We start from the raw sequence: 25,000 nt of genomic DNA on the forward strand, positions 1-25,000 counted from the left end.
CTGCACAGCACCTGAGGATGTTTGCCAAACCTCGCGGGGTTGTCAGGGTAGCCTTGATCCTCTCCATATGTCACCTTCTTGTTGTCGTCGGACAGAAGGACGTGGTTGTTGGCTGTGTTTGGGTCCAGCGGGGGGCGCTGGCGAGCCGTTTGGCCACGCCCACTCGCAAAACACGTCAGATGTATCGTCTCACCACGCCGGATGTATGTGACACATTTCATGAGGTTTCAAACCTTAAACACCAACTTCCTGTGTCACGGCGAGACATCCAACTTTGCCGCATCGTCACGGCGACGCCCATTGACAAAGTCGAACGAACGTCTCAATATATCATCAACTACATGTTTAGGTTATTGTGACCCGACTTTACGTTCATGGGATCAACCAGCTCGACGTAGAATGTGAAAGTATGAAAAGTGTCATTTCCAGTGGCCAACAGGGGGCGCTATGACTATGAGAGAATATTCCCCCACAGGGGTCTTCAGGGCGGGGCTGTTATCATACCTGTGATGTTTGGAGAAGGTCGGTCCATGTACATACGATTTAAAGCAACTCCTAGTTTCATGGCGAGACCTCAAAATGGCCGCCTCTCACGGGCACACACATCGATGAAAACGAATTATTTATACAACTTTTAATCCCAAACATGTTTTCTATCCAGAGAACCGAAATTCAAGTCGGTCGGACAAAATCCCTCGGAGGAGTTCGACAAAGTACAACGTGTCAGAATCGCCCAAAATGGCGACTAAATTCAAAATGGTGGACTTCCTGTCCAGTTGACGTAACGGTGCAATGTAACTTTTTTGTGTGTCCACCGGATTTGGTGAATTTAGGTAAATGTGGCCGCCGGGGCATCTCTGTAGGGGGCGCTCTCGAGCCGTTTGGTCACGCCCACTCACGACTCCACTAGAATTAGAAATTTTTCGCCGGGAGACAAATGTGTTTCTACTTTGATGAGTTTTTGAATATGATAAAGCCTCTAAGAAGGAAAATCACTTTACGTAAGAATAATAAGGAAAGAGAAAAATAATTCCTTGGAAAAACAACAGAGCTTCGCACCCTAAAAACTGGACTGGCCTGTCAGACCACGTTCCTTCAGGACAGGCCCGCTCCTGTTTCACCTCATGAATCACAGAGATGAAGTTCAGGTGGTGTCTTTGAGGGAAGCTGAGAGAAGGAGGAGGTGAAAGAGGAAGGCTCGTTTCACACACACACACACACACACACACACACACACACACACACACACACACACACACACACACACACACACACACACACACACTGTGAGGCTTTTTGGAGCCGACCTCTAGTGGTCCTCGGTGGTATTGCAGCTGAAACTTCTGCATCAGAACCAGTTTGTGTAGAAAACAGAAAGTCCAGATTTCCTTCCTTCAGTTTATTGAGTTTTAATGTTCAGAGCAGCGTGACAGTAAACATGACGAGCGTCGCCGTGACGACGGCGAGCAGCTCAGCGAGCGCGAGCCGGCGATGAACAGATGAAGGCGTGTTGAGTTTTGGCCGAGCAGCTGCTGGAGATCCTTCTGGGACCTTCGACCAGGACGCAGTCAGAACCGCCGTCGGGCCGCTCGGAGTCCGACGAGGGACCGGCGGCCCACGTCCAGAGACCAGGACCTCCGGACGGACCTGAGGGACACCGAGGACAGGTCCATTAAACCAGCAGATCGATTCTGATGAGAACCTTTAATTGGAGCAGAGGGAAGTGGACGGATCAGAACCAAAGGAAACGCACCGATCCAGAAGGGCTGCTTCCCGGCCAACCGCCAGAACCAGCTGACGTCTCTTCTGGAGCGAACGCTGATCAGGCTGCTGTTTAACCTGTGGAGGTTCAGAGAACCGATGTCAGAACACCGTCTGGACCAGAACCCGTCTGGACCAGAACCTGTCTGGACCCGGACCAGAACACCATCTGGACCAGAACACCATCAGAACACTGTCTGGACCCGGGTACTCACAGCAGAGAGCAGGTCCGCTCGGCGCTGGCCCAGCTGGCCACAGACGAGCTCACCGTGTAGCAGCGTTTCCTGTAATGAGTCCAACCGTCAGCACACGAGCTGCTGACCGACCTCCCCGTCTGAAACAGAGGTCAGAGGTCAGAGGTCAGAGCCTTGGACAAGCTGCAGACGTAACATGTGTGAGTGTGTGTGTGTGTGTGTGTGTGTGTCTGTCTGTGTCTGTGTGTGTGTGTCTGTGTGTGTGTGTCTGTGTGTGTGTGTATGTGTCTGTGTGTGTGTGTGTGTGTCTGTCTGTGTCTGTGTGTGTGTGTCTGTGTGTGTATGTGTCTGTGTGTGTGTGTATGTGTGTGTGTCTGTGTGTGTCTGTGTGTGTGTGTGTGTGTGTCTGTGTGTGTGTCTGTGTGTGTGTCTGTGTGTGTGTGTATGTGTATGTGTGTGTGTCTGTGTGTGTGTCTGTGTGTGTGTCTGTGTGTGTGTCTGTCTGTGTGTGTGTGTGTGTGTGTGTGTGTGTGTGTGTGTGTGTGTGTGTGTGTACCTTGCGCTGCTGTCTCAGTTCTGAATGATCCATGTGAGGAGCATCTCCGACCCGAAGCTCCTGCGGGAGGCGACTCTGAGAATCACCAGGCTGCAGCTCCTCCAGCCGGAGAGGAGTCAGACTGTGGAACTGATGGAGGAGGAGGAGGAAGAGGAGGAGGAAGAGGAGGAGGAGGAAGAGGAGGAGAAGGAGAAGGAGGAGGAAGAGGAGGAGGAGGAGGAGGAGGAGGAGGAGGAGGAAGAAGAGGAGGAGTCATTACCTCAGCGTGTTCAGTGGGTCTCTGATGAACTGAATCTTACCGTCCAGACGTTCTGCTCAGACGTTCTCTCTGCCGACAGAAGAACCTGAACAGACACAAGTTGACAGACAGAAACACAGACGGAGAACATCAGAACATCAGAGAACATCAGAGAACATTAGATCAGAGATCATTAGAACATCAGAGAACATTAGATCAGAGAACATCAGAACATCAGAGAACATTAGAACATCAGAACATCAGAGAACATTAGAACATCAGAGAACATTAGAACATCAGAGAACATCAGAACATCAGAGAACATTAGAACATCAGAGAACATTAGAACATCAGAGAACATTAGAACATCAGAACATCAGAGAACATTAGAACATCAGAGAACATCAGAGAACATCAGAACATCAGAGAACATTAGGGTTCTCCAAGTTCGGTCCTTTAATCAGTGAGAAACACTCACCTTCAATCCTCCATGTTTGAGCCTTCCACTGCTGCCAGCACCAGCCCTGTGGGCGTGGCCGTAGCTGGGGGCGTGGCCGTAGCTGGGGGCGGTCTGGTCCCGTGCCCTCCCCCCCCACATCGTCCTGGTAGGGCCGGCGGTTCGGGACGTCTCCTCGGGAAGGGTCGGGCTGGTTCTCCCACAGCAGCTCCGCCTCGATGTCGGTGACGAGGTCCTCCTCCTCCTCCTGCAGCTGGGGAGGATCAGGCAGACGAGGAGGAGGAGGAGGAGAAGGAGGAGGAGGCCGCTGGTCCTTCTCCACCTTCAGGTCGTCTGGGTTGCAGCATCCTGAGAGACTGAAACAGTGAATCAGCTGGTTTCAGTTTCCTCTGATTCGAAGACGTCGATGAGGAGAGCTGAAGAACTTTGGTCAGAACCGGTTCAGCACCTCCTCTGGGCTCCAGGATCTCCACCCTGGAGGACCTCCTCCGACCCAGCACTGCGTTCCTCGGCTTCTTCAGGGAGACCATGAACGTCTCGTGGTTCTCCTCCAGACCGTCGTCAACCAGCTGGATGCTCCACGTCTTCAGGTTCACTCCTGCAGGAGACAGGGAGGAGGTCAGCAGGAGGTCAGCCGGAGACAGGGAGGAGGTCAGCCGGAGGTCAGCTGGAGGACAGTAGGAGACAGGGAGGAGGTCAGCAAGAAGTCAACAGGAGACAGGGAGGATGCCAGCAGGAGGACAGCAGGAGACAGGGAGGAGGTCAGCCGGAGACAGCGAGGAGGTCAGCAGGAGACAGGGAGGAGGTTAGCAGGAGACAGGAAGAAGGTCAGCAGGAGGACAGCAGGAGACAGGGAGGAGGTCAGCAGGAGACAGGAAGGAGGTCAGCAGGAGGACAGCAGGAGACAGGGAGGAGGTCAGCAGGAGACAGGAAGGAGGTCAGCAGGAGGTCAGCAGGAGACAGGAAGGAGGTAGCGAAAAAATTTCCCCTCGGGCATTAATAAAGTAACTACCTAACCTAACCTAACATCAATGAACTCAAGCTGAATTAATGATTTTCTTTTTCACACAATATTTGCTTCATAGTGCTCCGTTTAAACAACGTGAAATAATTAAACAGCTTCAGTGTGTTCAAATCAGGCTTTCACTTTATTGAGTGTTTAACATGAGAAGAGTTACAGCAACTGAACAACTTCTATCTGTTGTTTTATCCCAACTTTCCCAGAATAAATGCACCCTCATGTTTAACATTTTCTAGATAAATCCATCACAATATTCATTATATTTTAAACATAAACCAGTTACACATTAATGAGCCGATAAAGATGGTAAAGGAAATATTTCTGTCAGCGACGTGTGTTTACAGACAGTTTATCTTAAAGCATTTCGAGAAGTTTAAACCCTGATCTGCCTCATCAACGTTATACAACAATCAAATCATCCAACACATACGTGTACGAGTATAAACAGAACCAGCTGATGCTGTCCCAGTTTGATCAGATCAGACGAGCGGATTAAAGAGCGCGAGATGAGACCAGTGGAGATGAAGTTGGGTTGTGAAGCGTTAAGAAGCATTTAATAATAAAGAAAGTCATTCAAAGGCCTCGTTCATGAACAACTGCTGACTAACGTTCACGCCATGATAGTCAGTCTGGTCTTATTCTACCGGGCACAAGGTCACGTAGTTACCAGGCTTTGCAAGCCAGAAGGCCGGATACAGCGGCTCAGAGAACCGGTTACGGAAAGTGTACAGGTGAGTCAGTGTGTCAGAACACACCTGGTAGAAAGACAGCGTGCCAGCAGGCCAGTTTAGATAAACCCCAACACGTTTCCAGCCAACATAGCAGAGACTGGTCATTTTATTTTCATGCCATGCACTTAAACCAGTGTTGTACCCAGTGCCATCCTCTTTGGGAAAAGACCAGAGACCATGGTACCAGGACAAATCATTATTTCCAAATGCAGAGACCTTACTGTCTTGTTTCCTGTCGATTCCTTTATATGCAACAGCAACACCCAAGTGTTCAACATACAGGTCACTCCGCTCTACCTCCCAGTAATGCTGTCCACTCAGACCCTCTCTGCACAGCACCTGAGGATGTTTGCCAAACCTCGCGGGGTTGTCAGGGTAGCCTTGATCCTCTCCATATGTCACCTTCTTGTTGTCGTCGGACAGAAGGACGTGGTTGTTGGCTGTGTTTGGGTCCAGCGGGGGGCGCTGGCGAGCCGTTTGGCCACGCCCACTCGCAAAACACGTCAGATGTATCGTCTCACCACGCCGGATGTATGTGACACATTTCATGAGGTTTCAAACCTTAAACACCAACTTCCTGTGTCACGGCGAGACATCCAACTTTGCCGCATCGTCACGGCGACGCCCATTGACAAAGTCGAACGAACGTCTCAATATATCATCAACTACATGTTTAGGTTATTGTGACCCGACTTTACGTTCATGGGATCAACCAGCTCGACGTAGAATGTGAAAGTATGAAAAGTGTCATTTCCAGTGGCCAACAGGGGGCGCTATGACTATGAGAGAATATTCCCCCACAGGGGTCTTCAGGGCGGGGCTGTTATCATACCTGTGATGTTTGGAGAAGGTCGGTCCATGTACATACGATTTAAAGCAACTCCTAGTTTCATGGCGAGACCTCAAAATGGCCGCCTCTCACGGGCACACACATCGATGAAAACGAATTATTTATACAACTTTTAATCCCAAACATGTTTTCTATCCAGAGAACCGAAATTCAAGTCGGTCGGACAAAATCCCTCGGAGGAGTTCGACAAAGTACAACGTGTCAGAATCGCCCAAAATGGCGACTAAATTCAAAATGGTGGACTTCCTGTCCAGTTGACGTAACGGTGCAATGTAACTTTTTTGTGTGTCCACCGGATTTGGTGAATTTAGGTAAATGTGGCCGCCGGGGCATCTCTGTAGGGGGCGCTCTCGAGCCGTTTGGTCACGCCCACTCACGACTCCACTAGAATTAGAAATTTTTCGCCGGGAGACAAATGTGTTTCTACTTTGATGAGTTTTTGAATATGATAAAGCCTCTAAGAAGGAAAATCACTTTACGTAAGAATAATAAGGAAAGAGAAAAATAATTCCTTGGAAAAACAACAGAGCTTCGCACCCTAAAAACTGGACTGGCCTGTCAGACCACGTTCCTTCAGGACAGGCCCGCTCCTGTTTCACCTCATGAATCACAGAGATGAAGTTCAGGTGGTGTCTTTGAGGGAAGCTGAGAGAAGGAGGAGGTGAAAGAGGAAGGCTCGTTTCACACACACACACACACACACACACACACACACACACACACACACACACACACTGTGAGGCTTTTTGGAGCCGACCTCTAGTGGTCCTCGGTGGTATTGCAGCTGAAACTTCTGCATCAGAACCAGTTTGTGTAGAAAACAGAAAGTCCAGATTTCCTTCCTTCAGTTTATTGAGTTTTAATGTTCAGAGCAGCGTGACAGTAAACATGACGAGCGTCGCCGTGACGACGGCGAGCAGCTCAGCGAGCGCGAGCCGGCGATGAACAGATGAAGGCGTGTTGAGTTTCGGCCGAGCAGCTGCTGGAGATCCTTCTGGGACCTTCGACCAGGACGCAGTCAGAACCGCCGTCGGGCCGCTCGGAGTCCGACGAGGGACCGGCGGCCCACGTCCAGAGACCAGGACCTCCGGACGGACCTGAGGGACACCGAGGACAGGTCCATTAAACCAGCAGATCGATTCTGATGAGAACCTTTAATTGGAGCAGAGGGAAGTGGACGGATCAGAACCAAAGGAAACGCACCGATCCAGAAGGGCTGCTTCCCGGCCAACCGCCAGAACCAGCTGACGTCTCTTCTGGAGCGAACGCTGATCAGGCTGCTGTTTAACCTGTGGAGGTTCAGAGAACCGATGTCAGAACACCGTCTGGACCAGAACCCGTCTGGACCAGAACCTGTCTGGACCCGGACCAGAACACCATCTGGACCAGAACACCATCAGAACACTGTCTGGACCCGGGTACTCACAGCAGAGAGCAGGTCCGCTCGGCGCTGGCCCAGCTGGCCACAGACGAGCTCACCGTGTAGCAGCGTTTCCTGTAATGAGTCCAACCGTCAGCACACGAGCTGCTGACCGACCTCCCCGTCTGAAACAGAGGTCAGAGGTCAGAGGTCAGAGCCTTGGACAAGCTGCAGACGTAACATGTGTGAGTGTGTGTGTGTGTGTGTGTGTGTGTCTGTCTGTGTCTGTGTGTGTGTGTCTGTGTGTGTGTGTCTGTGTGTGTGTGTATGTGTCTGTGTGTGTGTGTGTGTGTGTCTGTCTGTGTCTGTGTGTGTGTGTCTGTGTGTGTATGTGTCTGTGTGTGTGTGTATGTGTGTGTGTCTGTGTGTGTCTGTGTGTGTGTGTGTGTGTGTCTGTGTGTGTGTCTGTGTGTGTGTCTGTGTGTGTGTGTATGTGTATGTGTGTGTGTCTGTGTGTGTGTCTGTGTGTGTGTCTGTCTGTGTGTGTGTCTGTCTGTGTGTGTGTGTGTGTGTGTGTGTGTGTGTGTGTGTGTGTGTGTGTGTGTGTGTGTGTGTGTGTGTGTGTGTGTACCTTGCGCTGCTGTCTCAGTTCTGAATGATCCATGTGAGGAGCATCTCCGACCCGAAGCTCCTGCGGGAGGCGACTCTGAGAATCACCAGGCTGCAGCTCCTCCAGCCGGAGAGGAGTCAGACTGTGGAACTGATGGAGGAGGAGGAGGAAGAGGAGGAGGAAGAGGAGGAGGAGGAAGAGGAGGAGAAGGAGAAGGAGGAGGAAGAGGAGGAGGAGGAGGAGGAGGAGGAGGAGGAGGAAGAAGAGGAGGAGTCATTACCTCAGCGTGTTCAGTGGGTCTCTGATGAACTGAATCTTACCGTCCAGACGTTCTGCTCAGACGTTCTCTCTGCCGACAGAAGAACCTGAACAGACACAAGTTGACAGACAGAAACACAGACGGAGAACATCAGAACATCAGAGAACATCAGAGAACATTAGATCAGAGATCATTAGAACATCAGAGAACATTAGATCAGAGAACATCAGAACATCAGAGAACATTAGAACATCAGAACATCAGAGAACATTAGAACATCAGAGAACATTAGAACATCAGAGAACATCAGAACATCAGAGAACATTAGAACATCAGAGAACATTAGAACATCAGAGAACATTAGAACATCAGAACATCAGAGAACATTAGAACATCAGAGAACATCAGAGAACATCAGAACATCAGAGAACATTAGGGTTCTCCAAGTTCGGTCCTTTAATCAGTGAGAAACACTCACCTTCAATCCTCCATGTTTGAGCCTTCCACTGCTGCCAGCACCAGCCCTGTGGGCGTGGCCGTAGCTGGGGGCGTGGCCGTAGCTGGGGGCGGTCTGGTCCCGTGCCCTCCCCCCCCACATCGTCCTGGTAGGGCCGGCGGTTCGGGACGTCTCCTCGGGAAGGGTCGGGCTGGTTCTCCCACAGCAGCTCCGCCTCGATGTCGGTGACGAGGTCCTCCTCCTCCTCCTGCAGCTGGGGAGGATCAGGCAGACGAGGAGGAGGAGGAGGAGAAGGAGGAGGAGGCCGCTGGTCCTTCTCCACCTTCAGGTCGTCTGGGTTGCAGCATCCTGAGAGACTGAAACAGTGAATCAGCTGGTTTCAGTTTCCTCTGATTCGAAGACGTCGATGAGGAGAGCTGAAGAACTTTGGTCAGAACCGGTTCAGCACCTCCTCTGGGCTCCAGGATCTCCACCCTGGAGGACCTCCTCCGACCCAGCACTGCGTTCCTCGGCTTCTTCAGGGAGACCATGAACGTCTCGTGGTTCTCCTCCAGACCGTCGTCAACCAGCTGGATGCTCCACGTCTTCAGGTTCACTCCTGCAGGAGACAGGGAGGAGGTCAGCAGGAGGTCAGCCGGAGACAGGGAGGAGGTCAGCCGGAGGTCAGCTGGAGGACAGTAGGAGACAGGGAGGAGGTCAGCAAGAAGTCAACAGGAGACAGGGAGGATGCCAGCAGGAGGACAGCAGGAGACAGGGAGGAGGTCAGCCGGAGACAGCGAGGAGGTCAGCAGGAGACAGGGAGGAGGTTAGCAGGAGACAGGAAGAAGGTCAGCAGGAGGACAGCAGGAGACAGGGAGGAGGTCAGCAGGAGACAGGAAGGAGGTCAGCAGGAGGACAGCAGGAGACAGGGAGGAGGTCAGCAGGAGACAGGAAGGAGGTCAGCAGGAGGTCAGCAGGAGACAGGAAGGAGGTAGCGAAAAAATTTCCCCTCGGGCATTAATAAAGTAACTACCTAACCTAACCTAACATCAATGAACTCAAGCTGAATTAATGATTTTCTTTTTCACACAATATTTGCTTCATAGTGCTCCGTTTAAACAACGTGAAATAATTAAACAGCTTCAGTGTGTTCAAATCAGGCTTTCACTTTATTGAGTGTTTAACATGAGAAGAGTTACAGCAACTGAACAACTTCTATCTGTTGTTTTATCCCAACTTTCCCAGAATAAATGCACCCTCATGTTTAACATTTTCTAGATAAATCCATCACAATATTCATTATATTTTAAACATAAACCAGTTACACATTAATGAGCCGATAAAGATGGTAAAGGAAATATTTCTGTCAGCGACGTGTGTTTACAGACAGTTTATCTTAAAGCATTTCGAGAAGTTTAAACCCTGATCTGCCTCATCAACGTTATACAACAATCAAATCATCCAACACATACGTGTACGAGTATAAACAGAACCAGCTGATGCTGTCCCAGTTTGATCAGATCAGACGAGCGGATTAAAGAGCGCGAGATGAGACCAGTGGAGATGAAGTTGGGTTGTGAAGCGTTAAGAAGCATTTAATAATAAAGAAAGTCATTCAAAGGCCTCGTTCATGAACAACTGCTGACTAACGTTCACGCCATGATAGTCAGTCTGGTCTTATTCTACCGGGCACAAGGTCACGTAGTTACCAGGCTTTGCAAGCCAGAAGGCCGGATACAGCGGCTCAGAGAACCGGTTACGGAAAGTGTACAGGTGAGTCAGTGTGTCAGAACACACCTGGTAGAAAGACAGCGTGCCAGCAGGCCAGTTTAGATAAACCCCAACACGTTTCCAGCCAACATAGCAGAGACTGGTCATTTTATTTTCATGCCATGCACTTAAACCAGTGTTGTACCCAGTGCCATCCTCTTTGGGAAAAGACCAGAGACCATGGTACCAGGACAAATCATTATTTCCAAATGCAGAGACCTTACTGTCTTGTTTCCTGTCGATTCCTTTATATGCAACAGCAACACCCAAGTGTTCAACATACAGGTCACTCCGCTCTACCTCCCAGTAATGCTGTCCACTCAGACCCTCTCTGCACAGCACCTGAGGATGTTTGCCAAACCTCGCGGGGTTGTCAGGGTAGCCTTGATCCTCTCCATATGTCACCTTCTTGTTGTCGTCGGACAGAAGGACGTGGTTGTTGGCTGTGTTTGGGTCCAGCGGGGGGCGCTGGCGAGCCGTTTGGCCACGCCCACTCGCAAAACACGTCAGATGTATCGTCTCACCACGCCGGATGTATGTGACACATTTCATGAGGTTTCAAACCTTAAACACCAACTTCCTGTGTCACGGCGAGACATCCAACTTTGCCGCATCGTCACGGCGACGCCCATTGACAAAGTCGAACGAACGTCTCAATATATCATCAACTACATGTTTAGGTTATTGTGACCCGACTTTACGTTCATGGGATCAACCAGCTCGACGTAGAATGTGAAAGTATGAAAAGTGTCATTTCCAGTGGCCAACAGGGGGCGCTATGACTATGAGAGAATATTCCCCCACAGGGGTCTTCAGGGCGGGGCTGTTATCATACCTGTGATGTTTGGAGAAGGTCGGTCCATGTACATACGATTTAAAGCAACTCCTAGTTTCATGGCGAGACCTCAAAATGGCCGCCTCTCACGGGCACACACATCGATGAAAACGAATTATTTATACAACTTTTAATCCCAAACATGTTTTCTATCCAGAGAACCGAAATTCAAGTCGGTCGGACAAAATCCCTCGGAGGAGTTCGACAAAGTACAACGTGTCAGAATCGCCCAAAATGGCGACTAAATTCAAAATGGTGGACTTCCTGTCCAGTTGACGTAACGGTGCAATGTAACTTTTTTGTGTGTCCACCGGATTTGGTGAATTTAGGTAAATGTGGCCGCCGGGGCATCTCTGTAGGGGGCGCTCTCGAGCCGTTTGGTCACGCCCACTCACGACTCCACTAGAATTAGAAATTTTTCGCCGGGAGACAAATGTGTTTCTACTTTGATGAGTTTTTGAATATGATAAAGCCTCTAAGAAGGAAAATCACTTTACGTAAGAATAATAAGGAAAGAGAAAAATAATTCCTTGGAAAAACAACAGAGCTTCGCACCCTAAAAACTGGACTGGCCTGTCAGACCACGTTCCTTCAGGACAGGCCCGCTCCTGTTTCACCTCATGAATCACAGAGATGAAGTTCAGGTGGTGTCTTTGAGGGAAGCTGAGAGAAGGAGGAGGTGAAAGAGGAAGGCTCGTTTCACACACACACACACACACACACACACACACACACACACACACACACACACTGTGAGGCTTTTTGGAGCCGACCTCTAGTGGTCCTCGGTGGTATTGCAGCTGAAACTTCTGCATCAGAACCAGTTTGTGTAGAAAACAGAAAGTCCAGATTTCCTTCCTTCAGTTTATTGAGTTTTAATGTTCAGAGCAGCGTGACAGTAAACATGACGAGCGTCGCCGTGACGACGGCGAGCAGCTCAGCGAGCGCGAGCCGGCGATGAACAGATGAAGGCGTGTTGAGTTTTGGCCGAGCAGCTGCTGGAGATCCTTCTGGGACCTTCGACCAGGACGCAGTCAGAACCGCCGTCGGGCCGCTCGGAGTCCGACGAGGGACCGGCGGCCCACGTCCAGAGACCAGGACCTCCGGACGGACCTGAGGGACACCGAGGACAGGTCCATTAAACCAGCAGATCGATTCTGATGAGAACCTTTAATTGGAGCAGAGGGAAGTGGACGGATCAGAACCAAAGGAAACGCACCGATCCAGAAGGGCTGCTTCCCGGCCAACCGCCAGAACCAGCTGACGTCTCTTCTGGAGCGAACGCTGATCAGGCTGCTGTTTAACCTGTGGAGGTTCAGAGAACCGATGTCAGAACACCGTCTGGACCAGAACCCGTCTGGACCAGAACCTGTCTGGACCCGGACCAGAACACCATCTGGACCAGAACACCATCAGAACACTGTCTGGACCCGGGTACTCACAGCAGAGAGCAGGTCCGCTCGGCGCTGGCCCAGCTGGCCACAGACGAGCTCACCGTGTAGCAGCGTTTCCTGTAATGAGTCCAACCGTCAGCACACGAGCTGCTGACCGACCTCCCCGTCTGAAACAGAGGTCAGAGGTCAGAGGTCAGAGCCTTGGACAAGCTGCAGACGTAACATGTGTGAGTGTGTGTGTGTGTGTGTGTGTGTGTCTGTCTGTGTCTGTGTGTGTGTGTCTGTGTGTGTGTGTCTGTGTGTGTGTGTATGTGTCTGTGTGTGTGTGTGTGTGTGTCTGTCTGTGTCTGTGTGTGTGTGTCTGTGTGTGTATGTGTCTGTGTGTGTGTGTATGTGTGTGTGTCTGTGTGTGTCTGTGTGTGTGTGTGTGTGTGTCTGTGTGTGTGTCTGTGTGTGTGTCTGTGTGTGTGTGTATGTGTATGTGTGTGTGTCTGTGTGTGTGTCTGTGTGTGTGTCTGTCTGTGTGTGTGTCTGTCTGTGTGTGTGTGTGTGTGTGTGTGTGTGTGTGTGTGTGTGTGTGTGTGTGTGTGTGTGTGTGTGTGTGTGTGTGTGTGTACCTTGCGCTGCTGTCTCAGTTCTGAATGATCCATGTGAGGAGCATCTCCGACCCGAAGCTCCTGCGGGAGGCGACTCTGAGAATCACCAGGCTGCAGCTCCTCCAGCCGGAGAGGAGTCAGACTGTGGAACTGATGGAGGAGGAGGAGGAAGAGGAGGAGGAAGAGGAGGAGGAGGAAGAGGAGGAGAAGGAGAAGGAGGAGGAAGAGGAGGAGGAGGAGGAGGAGGAGGAGGAGGAGGAAGAAGAGGAGGAGTCATTACCTCAGCGTGTTCAGTGGGTCTCTGATGAACTGAATCTTACCGTCCAGACGTTCTGCTCAGACGTTCTCTCTGCCGACAGAAGAACCTGAACAGACACAAGTTGACAGACAGAAACACAGACGGAGAACATCAGAACATCAGAGAACATCAGAGAACATTAGATCAGAGATCATTAGAACATCAGAGAACATTAGATCAGAGAACATCAGAACATCAGAGAACATTAGAACATCAGAACATCAGAGAACATTAGAACATCAGAGAACATTAGAACATCAGAGAACATCAGAACATCAGAGAACATTAGAACATCAGAGAACATTAGAACATCAGAGAACATTAGAACATCAGAACATCAGAGAACATTAGAACATCAGAGAACATCAGAGAACATCAGAACATCAGAGAACATTAGGGTTCTCCAAGTTCGGTCCTTTAATCAGTGAGAAACACTCACCTTCAATCCTCCATGTTTGAGCCTTCCACTGCTGCCAGCACCAGCCCTGTGGGCGTGGCCGTAGCTGGGGGCGTGGCCGTAGCTGGGGGCGGTCTGGTCCCGTGCCCTCCCCCCCCACATCGTCCTGGTAGGGCCGGCGGTTCGGGACGTCTCCTCGGGAAGGGTCGGGCTGGTTCTCCCACAGCAGCTCCGCCTCGATGTCGGTGACGAGGTCCTCCTCCTCCTCCTGCAGCTGGGGAGGATCAGGCAGACGAGGAGGAGGAGGAGGAGAAGGAGGAGGAGGCCGCTGGTCCTTCTCCACCTTCAGGTCGTCTGGGTTGCAGCATCCTGAGAGACTGAAACAGTGAATCAGCTGGTTTCAGTTTCCTCTGATTCGAAGACGTCGATGAGGAGAGCTGAAGAACTTTGGTCAGAACCGGTTCAGCACCTCCTCTGGGCTCCAGGATCTCCACCCTGGAGGACCTCCTCCGACCCAGCACTGCGTTCCTCGGCTTCTTCAGGGAGACCATGAACGTCTCGTGGTTCTCCTCCAGACCGTCGTCAACCAGCTGGATGCTCCACGTCTTCAGGTTCACTCCTGCAGGAGACAGGGAGGAGGTCAGCAGGAGGTCAGCCGGAGACAGGGAGGAGGTCAGCCGGAGGTCAGCTGGAGGACAGTAGGAGACAGGGAGGAGGTCAGCAAGAAGTCAACAGGAGACAGGGAGGATGCCAGCAGGAGGACAGCAGGAGACAGGGAGGAGGTCAGCCGGAGACAGCGAGGAGGTCAGCAGGAGACAGGGAGGAGGTTAGCAGGAGACAGGAAGAAGGTCAGCAGGAGGACAGCAGGAGACAGGGAGGAGGTCAGCAGGAGACAGGAAGGAGGTCAGCAGGAGGACAGCAGGAGACAGGGAGGAGGTCAGCAGGAGACAGGAAGGAGGTCAGCAGGAGGTCAGCAGGAGACAGGAAGGAGGTAGCGAAAAAATTTCCCCTCGGGCATTAATAAAGTAACTACCTAACCTAACCTAACATCAATGAACTCAAGCTGAATTAATGATTTTCTTTTTCACACAATATTTGCTTCATAGTGCTCCGTTTAAACAACGTGAAATAATTAAACAGCTTCAGTGTGTTCAAATCAGGCTTTCACTTTATTGAGTGTTTAACATGAGAAGAGTTACAGCAACTGAACAACTTCTATCTGTTGTTTTATCCCAACTTTCCCAGAATAAATGCACCCTCATGTTTAACATTTTCTAGATAAATCCATCACAATATTCATTATATTTTAAACATAAACCAGTTACACATTAATGAGCCGATAAAGATGGTAAAGGAAATATTTCTGTCAGCGACGTGTGTTTACAGACAGTTTATCTTAAAGCATTTCGAGAAGTTTAAACCCTGATCTGCCTCATCAACGTTATACAACAATCAAATCATCCAACACATACGTGTACGAGTATAAACAGAACCAGCTGATGCTGTCCCAGTTTGATCAGATCAGACGAGCGGATTAAAGAGCGCGAGATGAGACCAGTGGAGATGAAGTTGGGTTGTGAAGCGTTAAGAAGCATTTAATAATAAAGAAAGTCATTCAAAGGCCTCGTTCATGAACAACTGCTGACTAACGTTCACGCCATGATAGTCAGTCTGGTCTTATTCTACCGGGCACAAGGTCACGTAGTTACCAGGCTTTGCAAGCCAGAAGGCCGGATACAGCGGCTCAGAGAACCGGTTACGGAAAGTGTACAGGTGAGTCAGTGTGTCAGAACACACCTGGTAGAAAGACAGCGTGCCAGCAGGCCAGTTTAGATAAACCCCAACACGTTTCCAGCCAACATAGCAGAGACTGGTCATTTTATTTTCATGCCATGCACTTAAACCAGTGTTGTACCCAGTGCCATCCTCTTTGGGAAAAGACCAGAGACCATGGTACCAGGACAAATCATTATTTCCAAATGCAGAGACCTTACTGTCTTGTTTCCTGTCGATTCCTTTATATGCAACAGCAACACCCAAGTGTTCAACATACAGGTCACTCCGCTCTACCTCCCAGTAATGCTGTCCACTCAGACCCTCTCTGCACAGCACCTGAGGATGTTTGCCAAACCTCGCGGGGTTGTCAGGGTAGCCTTGATCCTCTCCATATGTCACCTTCTTGTTGTCGTCGGACAGAAGGACGTGGTTGTTGGCTGTGTTTGGGTCCAGCGGGGGGCGCTGGCGAGCCGTTTGGCCACGCCCACTCGCAAAACACGTCAGATGTATCGTCTCACCACGCCGGATGTATGTGACACATTTCATGAGGTTTCAAACCTTAAACACCAACTTCCTGTGTCACGGCGAGACATCCAACTTTGCCGCATCGTCACGGCGACGCCCATTGACAAAGTCGAACGAACGTCTCAATATATCATCAACTACATGTTTAGGTTGTTGTGACCCGACTTTACGTTCATGGGATCAACCAGCTCGACGTAGAATGTGAAAGTATGAAAAGTGTCATTTCCAGTGGCCAACAGGGGGCGCTATGACTATGAGAGAATATTCCCCCACAGGGGTCTTCAGGGCGGGGCTGTTATCATACCTGTGATGTTTGGAGAAGGTCGGTCCATGTACATACGATTTAAAGCAACTCCTAGTTTCATGGCGAGACCTCAAAATGGCCGCCTCTCACGGGCACACACATCGATGAAAACGAATTATTTATACAACTTTTAATCCCAAACATGTTTTCTATCCAGAGAACCGAAATTCAAGTCGGTCGGACAAAATCCCTCGGAGGAGTTCGACAAAGTACAACGTGTCAGAATCGCCCAAAATGGCGACTAAATTCAAAATGGTGGACTTCCTGTCCAGTTGACGTAACGGTGCAATGTAACTTTTTTGTGTGTCCACCGGATTTGGTGAATTTAGGTAAATGTGGCCGCCGGGGCATCTCTGTAGGGGGCGCTCTCGAGCCGTTTGGTCACGCCCACTCACGACTCCACTAGAATTAGAAATTTTTCGCCGGGAGACAAATGTGTTTCTACTTTGATGAGTTTTTGAATATGATAAAGCCTCTAAGAAGGAAAATCACTTTACGTAAGAATAATAAGGAAAGAGAAAAATAATTCCTTGGAAAAACAACAGAGCTTCGCACCCTAAAAACTGGACTGGCCTGTCAGACCACGTTCCTTCAGGACAGGCCCGCTCCTGTTTCACCTCATGAATCACAGAGATGAAGTTCAGGTGGTGTCTTTGAGGGAAGCTGAGAGAAGGAGGAGGTGAAAGAGGAAGGCTCGTTTCACACACACACACACACACACACACACACACACACACACACACACACACACACACACACACAGACAGACACACACACAGACACACACACAGACACACACACACACACACACACACACACACACACACACACACACACACACACACACACACACACACTGTGAGGCTTTTTGGAGCCGACCTCTAGTGGTCCTCGGTGGTATTGCAGCTGAAACTTCTGCATCAGAACCAGTTTGTGTAGAAAACAGAAAGTCCAGATTTCCTTCCTTCAGTTTATTGAGTTTTAATGTTCAGAGCAGCGTGACAGTAAACATGACGAGCGTCGCCGTGACGACGGCGAGCAGCTCAGCGAGCGCGAGCCGGCGATGAACAGATGAAGGCGTGTTGAGTTTCGGCCGAGCAGCTGCTGGAGATCCTTCTGGGACCTTCGACCAGGACGCAGTCAGAACCGCCGTCGGGCCGCTCGGAGTCCGACGAGGGACCGGCGGCCCACGTCCAGAGACCAGGACCTCCGGACGGACCTGAGGGACACCGAGGACAGGTCCATTAAACCAGCAGATCGATTCTGATGAGAACCTTTAATTGGAGCAGAGGGAAGTGGACGGATCAGAACCAAAGGAAACGCACCGATCCAGAAGGGCTGCTTCCCGGCCAACCGCCAGAACCAGCTGACGTCTCTTCTGGAGCGAACGCTGATCAGGCTGCTGTTTAACCTGTGGAGGTTCAGAGAACCGATGTCAGAACACCGTCTGGACCAGAACCCGTCTGGACCAGAACCTGTCTGGACCCGGACCAGAACACCATCTGGACCAGAACACCATCAGAACACTGTCTGGACCCGGGTACTCACAGCAGAGAGCAGGTCCGCTCGGCGCTGGCCCAGCTGGCCACAGACGAGCTCACCGTGTAGCAGCGTTTCCTGTAATGAGTCCAACCGTCAGCACACGAGCTGCTGACCGACCTCCCCGTCTGAAACAGAGGTCAGAGGTCAGAGGTCAGAGCCTTGGACAAGCTGCAGACGTAACATGTGTGAGTGTGTGTGTGTGTGTGTGTGTGTGTCTGTCTGTGTCTGTGTGTGTGTGTCTGTGTGTGTGTGTCTGTGTGTGTGTGTATGTGTCTGTGTGTGTGTGTGTGTGTGTCTGTCTGTGTCTGTGTGTGTGTGTCTGTGTGTGTATGTGTCTGTGTGTGTGTGTATGTGTGTGTGTCTGTGTGTGTCTGTGTGTGTCTGTGTGTGTGTGTGTGTGTGTCTGTGTGTGTGTCTGTGTGTGTGTGTATGTGTATGTGTGTGTGTCTGTGTGTGTGTCTGTGTGTGTGTCTGTCTGTGTGTGTGTGTGTGTGTGTGTGTGTGTGTGTGTGTGTGTGTGTGTGTGTGTGTGTGTGTGTGTGTGTGTGTGTACCTTGCGCTGCTGTCTCAGTTCTGAATGATCCATGTGAGGAGCATCTCCGACCCGAAGCTCCTGCGGGAGGCGACTCTGAGAATCACCAGGCTGCAGCTCCTCCAGCCGGAGAGGAGTCAGACTGTGGAACTGATGGAGGAGGAGGAGGAAGAGGAGGAGGAAGAGGAGGAGGAGGAAGAGGAGGAGAAGGAGAAGGAGGAGGAAGAGGAGGAGGAGGAGGAGGAGGAGGAGGAAGAAGAGGAGGAGTCATTACCTCAGCGTGTTCAGTGGGTCTCTGATGAACTGAATCTTACCGTCCAGACGTTCTGCTCAGACGTTCTCTCTGCCGACAGAAGAACCTGAACAGACACAAGTTGACAGACAGAAACACAGACGGAGAACATCAGAACATCAGAGAACATCAGAGAACATTAGATCAGAGATCATTAGAACATCAGAGAACATTAGATCAGAGAACATCAGAACATCAGAGAACATTAGAACATCAGAACATCAGAGAACATTAGAACATCAGAGAACATTAGAACATCAGAACATCAGAGAACATTAGAACATCAGAGAACATTAGAACATCAGAGAACATCAGAACATCAGAGAACATTAGAACATCAGAACATCAGAGAACATTAGAACATCAGAGAACATTAGAACATCAGAGAACATCAGAACATCAGAGAACATTCGAACATCAGAGAACATTCGAACATCAGAGAACATCAGAACATCAGAGAACATCAGAACATCAGAGAACATTAGGGTTCTCCAAGTTCGGTCCTTTAATCAGTGAGAAACACTCACCTTCAATCCTCCATGTTTGAGCCTTCCACTGCTGCCAGCACCAGCCCTGTGGGCGTGGCCGTAGCTGGGGGCGTGGCCGTAGCTGGGGGCGGTCTGGTCCCGTGCCCTCTCTCCCCCATCGTCCTGGTTGGGCCGGCGGTTCGGGACGTCTCCTCGGGAAGGGTCGGGCTGGTTCTCCCACAGCAGCTCCGCCTCGATGTCGGTGACGAGGTCCTCCTCCTCCTCCTGCAGCTGGGGAGGATCAGGCAGACGAGGAGGAGGAGGAGGAGGAGGAAGAGGAGGACAAGGAGGAGGAGGCCGCTGGTCCTTCTCCACCTTCAGGTCGTCTGGGTTGCAGCGTCCTGAGAGACCGAAACAGTGAATCAGCTGGTTTCAGTTTCCTCTGATTCGAAGACGTCGATGAGGAGAGCTGAAGAACTTTGGTCAGAACCGGTTCAGCACCTCCTCTGGGCTCCAGGATCTCCACCCTGGAGGACCTCCTCCGACCCAGCATTGCGTTCCTCGGCTTCTTCAGGGAGACCATGAACGTCTCGTGGTTCTCCTCCAGACCGTCGTCAACCAGCTGGATGCTCCACGTCTTCAGGTTCACTCCTGCAGGAGACAGGGAGGAGGTCAGCCGGAGACAGGGAGGAGGTCAGCTGGAGGTCAGCTGGAGGACAGTAGGAGACAGGGAGGAGGTCAGCAGGAGGACAGCAGGAGACAGGAAGGAGGTCAGCAGGAGACAGGGAGGAGGTCTAGCAGGAGACAGGGAGGAGGTCAGCAGGAGACAGGAAGGAGGTCAGCAGGAGGACAGCAGGAGACAGGGAGGAGGACAGCAGGAGACAGGGAGGAGGTCAGCAGGAGGACAGCAGGAGACAGGGAGGAGGTCAGCAGGAGACAGGGAGGAGGTCTAGCAGGAGACAGGGAGGAGGTCAGCGGGAGACAGGAAGGAGGTCAGCAGGAGGACAGCAGGAGACAGGGAGGAGGACAGCAGGAGACAGGGAGGAGGTCAGCAGGAGGACAGTAGGAGACAGGGAGGAGGAGGTCAGCAGGAGACAGGGAGGAGGTCAGCAGGAGGTCAGCCGGAGACAGGGAGGAGGTCAGCAGGAGACAGGAAGGAGGTCAGCAGGAGGGCAGCCAGAGACAGGGAGGAGGTCCAGACCTGGCCCAGCTGGCCAGTCTCTGTGGAACCATTACTGATGAAGCGGATCAGAATCAGCAGGACTGAAAGAATCAGCCAATCACAGCCCTTGTTGTGGACGTGCCTGTAAAGCAGGTGTGTGTGTGTGTGTGTGTGTGTACAAGAACTGACCTGTGAGCAGAAAGTACACACACACACACACACACACACACACTTATTCTCACACCTTTCAACTACACCAACAACAACAACAACAACAATAATAATAATAATAATAATAGAACACCTGGATCAAACTGGATCAGTCCGGAGGAGCTGTGACTGAAGTCTCGGCCCGGTTTGGCTGAACCTTCCTCCACCTGCACAAACAATAACAACCACAGCCGGGTGAGGACGGGGGAAGACGGGAGAGATACTCATAATTCCATCTTTCTTTCTTTAATTTTTTATTTCACTTTATTAATCCCTGAGGGGAAATGTCTTCGCTACAGCGGGGGGGGGGGGGGGGGGGGGGGGCGGCGGCTCTCAGGGGGGAGCTGCTGCAGCAGGCTGCCACTAGCGCGGCGCCAGGTAACCTGAGCTGAGGTGCATGTTTTTGGATGATGGGAGGAAGCCGGAGAACCCGGAGAGAACCCACGCAAGCACAGGGAGAACATGCAAACTCCACACAGAAAGGCCCAGGACCGGATTCGAACCCGGAACCTTTTTGCTGTGAGGCGACAGTGCTAACCACTGCACCACCGTGCTGCCCTTTATGATTTATTTAATCTATTTAGTTTCATTTCTCTTTTTCTTTCTGTTTGTTTGGATTGTTTTCCTGTTTGTTTATTTATATTTGTGTTTGTTTATATTTAATATTTAATATTTGCCTGTGAGCTGTGAATGAAGCTCCTCCCACACGGGACCAGCCGGCCTCACCTGGATGCTGACGTAGGCCGGATCGAGGCTCCTCCCACTGCGCTGGATCTGGATCTGCAGCGTCCCGGCCGTCTCACAGATTCTGTAGCAGGAGACAGACAGCTCCACCCGGGACCAGGACAGGTCCAATCTGCAGGAGACACGGGGGACATGAAGGACGGAGGACAGACGGTCTGAACCAGGTGAGCAGCTCAGAACCAGAAACCCACGTCTGAGGCGGTGCCGTGTTTCCTGCCGGGTCGCTGAGCCGGAACTCGAAGCTGTCGTCCGTCACCTCGTCGTCAGCCGGGAGGACAAAGAGGACGGAGCGCCGGTCCACGTCGCGCTGGACGAACCGACCCCGGATGGACGCTCCTGGACAGGAAACAGGAAGTACTGAAATCACTTCTCAGATCAACACCAGAATAAAAGTCTCAACTACGAAATAAAAGTCAGAATTATCAGATTCAAAGTCTGAATTTGAATTTACCGAACCAGAATTATTAAATCTAAAATTGAAATTACAAAAGAAAGTAAAATAATAGGAAGTTTTGTATTTCATGATTTCGATGAATATCTGTTTAATGAGACAGAACGTGATGATGTTAAGTTTCCTGTTTAATTAATAAGAAGGAGTGATTGACAGGAAGACAGCAGATTGTGACTCACTGAGGGAGGTTGGATTTAAGGGGGCGGAGCCCGAGTCTACCTGTGGCAGCGTTCTCCAGGTACCCGAAGAGAGGCGGTCTGCTGACGGAGAACTCCACCTGCTCAGCGGGGCTGTCGGAGTCAGAGGCCTGCAGGTGTTTGTTGGTGATGAAGATGCCGAAGCGGCCGCCGCCCAGATCCACCACGGTGCTGGGGCTCCCCCTGGTGGTCAGACGGGGAGGCGTCCGGTCGGCCCGATACACCTGAACGCAGCACGCACGTTAACGAACGAGCTCGAACATCGGACAGACTCAAGTGTTTCAGACTGCTGATGCTTTTTGAGGTATTTCTATATTAAATGAAATCTGTCAGTCAAGAAGAAAGAAGAAACTTCTTTAAGTTTGTGAAGAAAAAATCTTGTGTCTTTAAACTTTTCAGAAAAACTTCCTTTTTATTTTTTGAAACTAAAAAATGTCTTCATGTGTTTCAGTTTGTTCCTTTTATTTTGTTCACAGACAGGCAGAGAGACAGACAGGCAGAGAGATAGACAGAGACAGACAGGCAGGCAGACAGACAGAGAGACAGGCAGAGAAGCAGACAGGCAGAGAGACAGACAGAGAGACAGACAGGCAGAGAGACAGGCAGAGAGGCAGACGGGCAGGCAGACAGACAGGCAGAGAGACAGGCAGAGAGGCAGACGGGCAGGCAGACAGACAGGCAGAGAGACAGGCAGAGAGGCAGGCAGACAGACAGACAGGCAGACAGACAGCTTCCTGCAGGACCATCCATCAGGTGCTGTTCCACCCTGCTGCCACTAGGTGTCACTGAAGGCCTGTGGAAGGATCAGCTGGTGAGGAGCTCTTCTGTCAGTCATCTGCTCAGTTAATTTCACTTCCTGTGGTTTTTAATCTTTACGATTAACAGACAAAACAATTCAAGTTATTGATGAAGACGAGCAGCTTCATAGTGTCTCAACCTATGAACACACACAGCATTTTATTGCCTGCATTTGTTCACATGTTGTAAAGTAAAGCAGAAGTGTGTGTGTGTAGCTCCTGGCTGCAGTGCATCATGGGAGTTCAGACCAACATCACAGATCGCTGTGAAACTGAAGGAAACTTAAAATCAGACAGATTCTCAGGGGACTTCTGAACTGTGTTTCTCTGGAGCTTTATTCTGAAAAGACATCAGAAATGGTGATATAAACAGGAAGTGGAGTTCACAGGTCACACACACGTGTGTTGTGTGTGATTTAGGTCAGATTTAGATCTGACGGTAAAACTTCCTGTTGTTTATATTTACTGTATTATTTATATTGTAACGATCTCACTGGTTTTTATTTTTACTTCCTTTTTTTTAATCTTTTCAGGCAGCGATGAACCGAAGATCCTCAAATATTTATGAAGACACACGCACACACACACACACACACGCACACACACACACACACACACACACACACACACACACACACACACACACATATGCACACACATATGCACACACACACACACACACACACACACACACACACACACACACACACACATACACACACACACACACACACACACACACATATGCACATGCACACACACACACACACACACACACACACACACACACACATATGCACACACATATGCACACACACACACACACACACAGACACATACACACACACACATACACACACACACAGACACAGACAGACACACACACACACACACACACACACACACATATGCACACACACACACACACACACACACACACACACATACACACACACACACAGACACATACACACACACACACACACACACACACACACACACACACACACACACACACTGTCCAATCACAACAGCCCACAGAGTCTCAGAGGCTCAGGACGGAGGTGTTCACCACCTGGCTGCTGTGTGAGCAGGTAACATGTGATTGGGGGAGGGGCCGGGTGGGGGTGGTGGTGGGGGGAGGCCTCACCTGCTGCTCTGCTTCAAATATTTATCAGTTCTTCATCGTTCACCTGAAAGTCGACAGCATCATCCTCACATTACCTCATCAGACCAGAACCACAAACCTGCAGAACTCCAGCAGCTCTGACAGAACCGGACTGACCGGACTCTGACCAGGGCTTCCTGTTACTTCCTGTTCCTGAGGTGTACTTCCTGTTGCTACGGTGTGCTTCCTGTTACTTCCTGTTGCAATGGTGTGCTTCCTGTTACTTCCTGTTGCAATGGTGTGCTTCCTGTTACTTCCTGTTGCTATGGTGTACTTCCTGTTGCTACGGTGTGCTTCCTGTTACTTCCTGTTCCTAAGGTGTACTTCCTGTTGCTACGGTGTGCTTCCTGTTACTTCCTGTTGCTATGGTGTGCTTCCTGTTGCTATGGTGTCCTTCCTGTTGCTGAGGTGTACATCCTGTTGCTATGGTGTACTTCCTGTTGCTGAGGTGTACTTCCTGTTGCTGAGGTGTATATCCTGTTGCTATGGTGTGCTTCCTGTTACTTCCTGTTGCTATGGTGTACTTCCTGTTCCTGAGGTGTACTTCCTGTTGCTATGGTGTACTTCCTGTTGCTACGGTGTGCTTCCTGTTGCTGAGGTGTAAATTCTGTTGCTATGGTGTGCTTCCTGTTACTTCCTGTTGCTATGGTGTACTTCCTGTTCCTGAGGTGTACATCCTGTTGATTCTCAGTGTGACTGACAGGTGTGCTCCTGACTCACCTGGATGTTAAACACAGCAGGCTCCTCCCTCAGCTGTCCAAACTCCAGGTACCCTCTGTTGGTTCCATCACTCGGCAGGAAGTAGAACCTGTCGATCTGGGCTGGGCTGCTCGGGTCGTGTCGGTAAACCAAGTTCAGCTCATTCACGTCCGTCTGGGAGAACCTGGGCGGCGAGGACAGCGGGTCTCCACCCACCAGCAGCTTCCCGTAGCGCGGCGGCTGGGTGACCACGTAGCTCAGGTTGGCGGTGGCGGTGTCGGGGTCGGTGAGCTGCAGCCGGTCGGCGGTGATGGTCGCCGTGGAGACGTCCTGCAGCCGGAGGCCGGTGTTCCGGTGGAGGGTCGGTGGGA

General features: G+C 50.8%; 7 protein-coding genes across 7 annotated transcripts in view; all 7 read right to left on the reverse strand.

The window, feature by feature from the left end:
* LOC138194889 (neoverrucotoxin subunit alpha-like) overlaps positions 1 to 1,199 on the reverse strand; it is a 2,144-nt gene extending 945 nt beyond the window's left edge. The window contains exon 1 of the mRNA XM_069143908.1: positions 1 to 1,199. This exon is cut by the window's left edge and continues 945 nt beyond it. Coding sequence (XP_069000009.1) covers positions 1 to 221 — 221 coding nt within the window. The 5' untranslated portion in view covers positions 222 to 1,199.
* A 185-nt stretch (positions 1,200 to 1,384) lies between these two features.
* On the reverse strand, positions 1,385 to 3,629 carry LOC138194882 (snaclec 5-like). Its single transcript, XM_069143901.1, has 6 exons — positions 3,228 to 3,629; positions 2,811 to 2,855; positions 2,512 to 2,640; positions 1,977 to 2,095; positions 1,754 to 1,839; positions 1,385 to 1,647 (listed from the first exon to the last, which is right to left on the reverse strand). The coding sequence occupies exons 1-6, from the start codon at positions 3,345 to 3,347 to the stop codon at positions 1,472 to 1,474; spliced, it is 675 nt and encodes a 224-aa protein (XP_069000002.1). The 5' UTR covers positions 3,348 to 3,629; the 3' UTR covers positions 1,385 to 1,471.
* A 712-nt stretch (positions 3,630 to 4,341) lies between these two features.
* On the reverse strand, positions 4,342 to 5,608 carry LOC138194890 (neoverrucotoxin subunit alpha-like). Its single transcript, XM_069143909.1, has one exon. The coding sequence runs from the start codon at positions 5,505 to 5,507 to the stop codon at positions 4,863 to 4,865; it is 645 nt and encodes a 214-aa protein (XP_069000010.1). The 5' UTR covers positions 5,508 to 5,608; the 3' UTR covers positions 4,342 to 4,862.
* A 923-nt stretch (positions 5,609 to 6,531) lies between these two features.
* Positions 6,532 to 8,917, reverse strand: LOC138194886 (snaclec 5-like). The gene is made up of 6 exons (XM_069143904.1): positions 8,516 to 8,917; positions 8,099 to 8,143; positions 7,800 to 7,928; positions 7,235 to 7,353; positions 7,012 to 7,097; positions 6,532 to 6,905 (listed from the first exon to the last, which is right to left on the reverse strand). The coding sequence occupies exons 1-6, from the start codon at positions 8,633 to 8,635 to the stop codon at positions 6,730 to 6,732; spliced, it is 675 nt and encodes a 224-aa protein (XP_069000005.1). The 5' UTR covers positions 8,636 to 8,917; the 3' UTR covers positions 6,532 to 6,729.
* Positions 8,918 to 9,629: 712 nt separating this feature from the next.
* On the reverse strand, positions 9,630 to 11,760 carry LOC138194891 (neoverrucotoxin subunit alpha-like). Its single transcript, XM_069143910.1, has one exon. It carries the CDS (start codon positions 10,793 to 10,795, stop codon positions 10,151 to 10,153), a length of 645 nt encoding a protein of 214 aa, XP_069000011.1. The 5' UTR covers positions 10,796 to 11,760; the 3' UTR covers positions 9,630 to 10,150.
* A 168-nt stretch (positions 11,761 to 11,928) lies between these two features.
* LOC138194881 (snaclec 5-like) lies at positions 11,929 to 14,207 on the reverse strand. Its single transcript, XM_069143900.1, has 6 exons — positions 13,806 to 14,207; positions 13,389 to 13,433; positions 13,090 to 13,218; positions 12,521 to 12,639; positions 12,298 to 12,383; positions 11,929 to 12,191 (listed from the first exon to the last, which is right to left on the reverse strand). The coding sequence occupies exons 1-6, from the start codon at positions 13,923 to 13,925 to the stop codon at positions 12,016 to 12,018; spliced, it is 675 nt and encodes a 224-aa protein (XP_069000001.1). The 5' UTR covers positions 13,926 to 14,207; the 3' UTR covers positions 11,929 to 12,015.
* Positions 14,208 to 14,919: 712 nt separating this feature from the next.
* The window catches only part of LOC138194876 (FRAS1-related extracellular matrix protein 1-like), a 51,516-nt gene continuing 41,435 nt past the window's right edge, over positions 14,920 to 25,000 (reverse strand). The window contains 12 exon segments of the mRNA XM_069143896.1: positions 14,920 to 17,587; positions 17,694 to 17,779; positions 17,917 to 18,035; positions 18,464 to 18,592; positions 18,757 to 18,801; positions 19,262 to 19,602; positions 19,703 to 19,852; positions 20,668 to 20,740; positions 21,300 to 21,429; positions 21,509 to 21,653; positions 21,988 to 22,189; positions 24,651 to 25,000. The exon segment at positions 24,651 to 25,000 is cut by the window's right edge and continues 71 nt beyond it. Coding sequence (XP_068999997.1) covers positions 17,412 to 17,587; positions 17,694 to 17,779; positions 17,917 to 18,035; positions 18,464 to 18,592; positions 18,757 to 18,801; positions 19,262 to 19,602; positions 19,703 to 19,852; positions 20,668 to 20,740; positions 21,300 to 21,429; positions 21,509 to 21,653; positions 21,988 to 22,189; positions 24,651 to 25,000 — 1,946 coding nt within the window. The 3' untranslated portion in view covers positions 14,920 to 17,411.

Source organism: Embiotoca jacksoni, unplaced genomic scaffold (assembly GCF_022577435.1).
Source record: "Embiotoca jacksoni isolate LCO1_2020_lvr unplaced genomic scaffold, fEmbJac1.0.p SCAF_116, whole genome shotgun sequence".
Taxonomy (NCBI): domain Eukaryota; kingdom Metazoa; phylum Chordata; class Actinopteri; family Embiotocidae; genus Embiotoca; species Embiotoca jacksoni.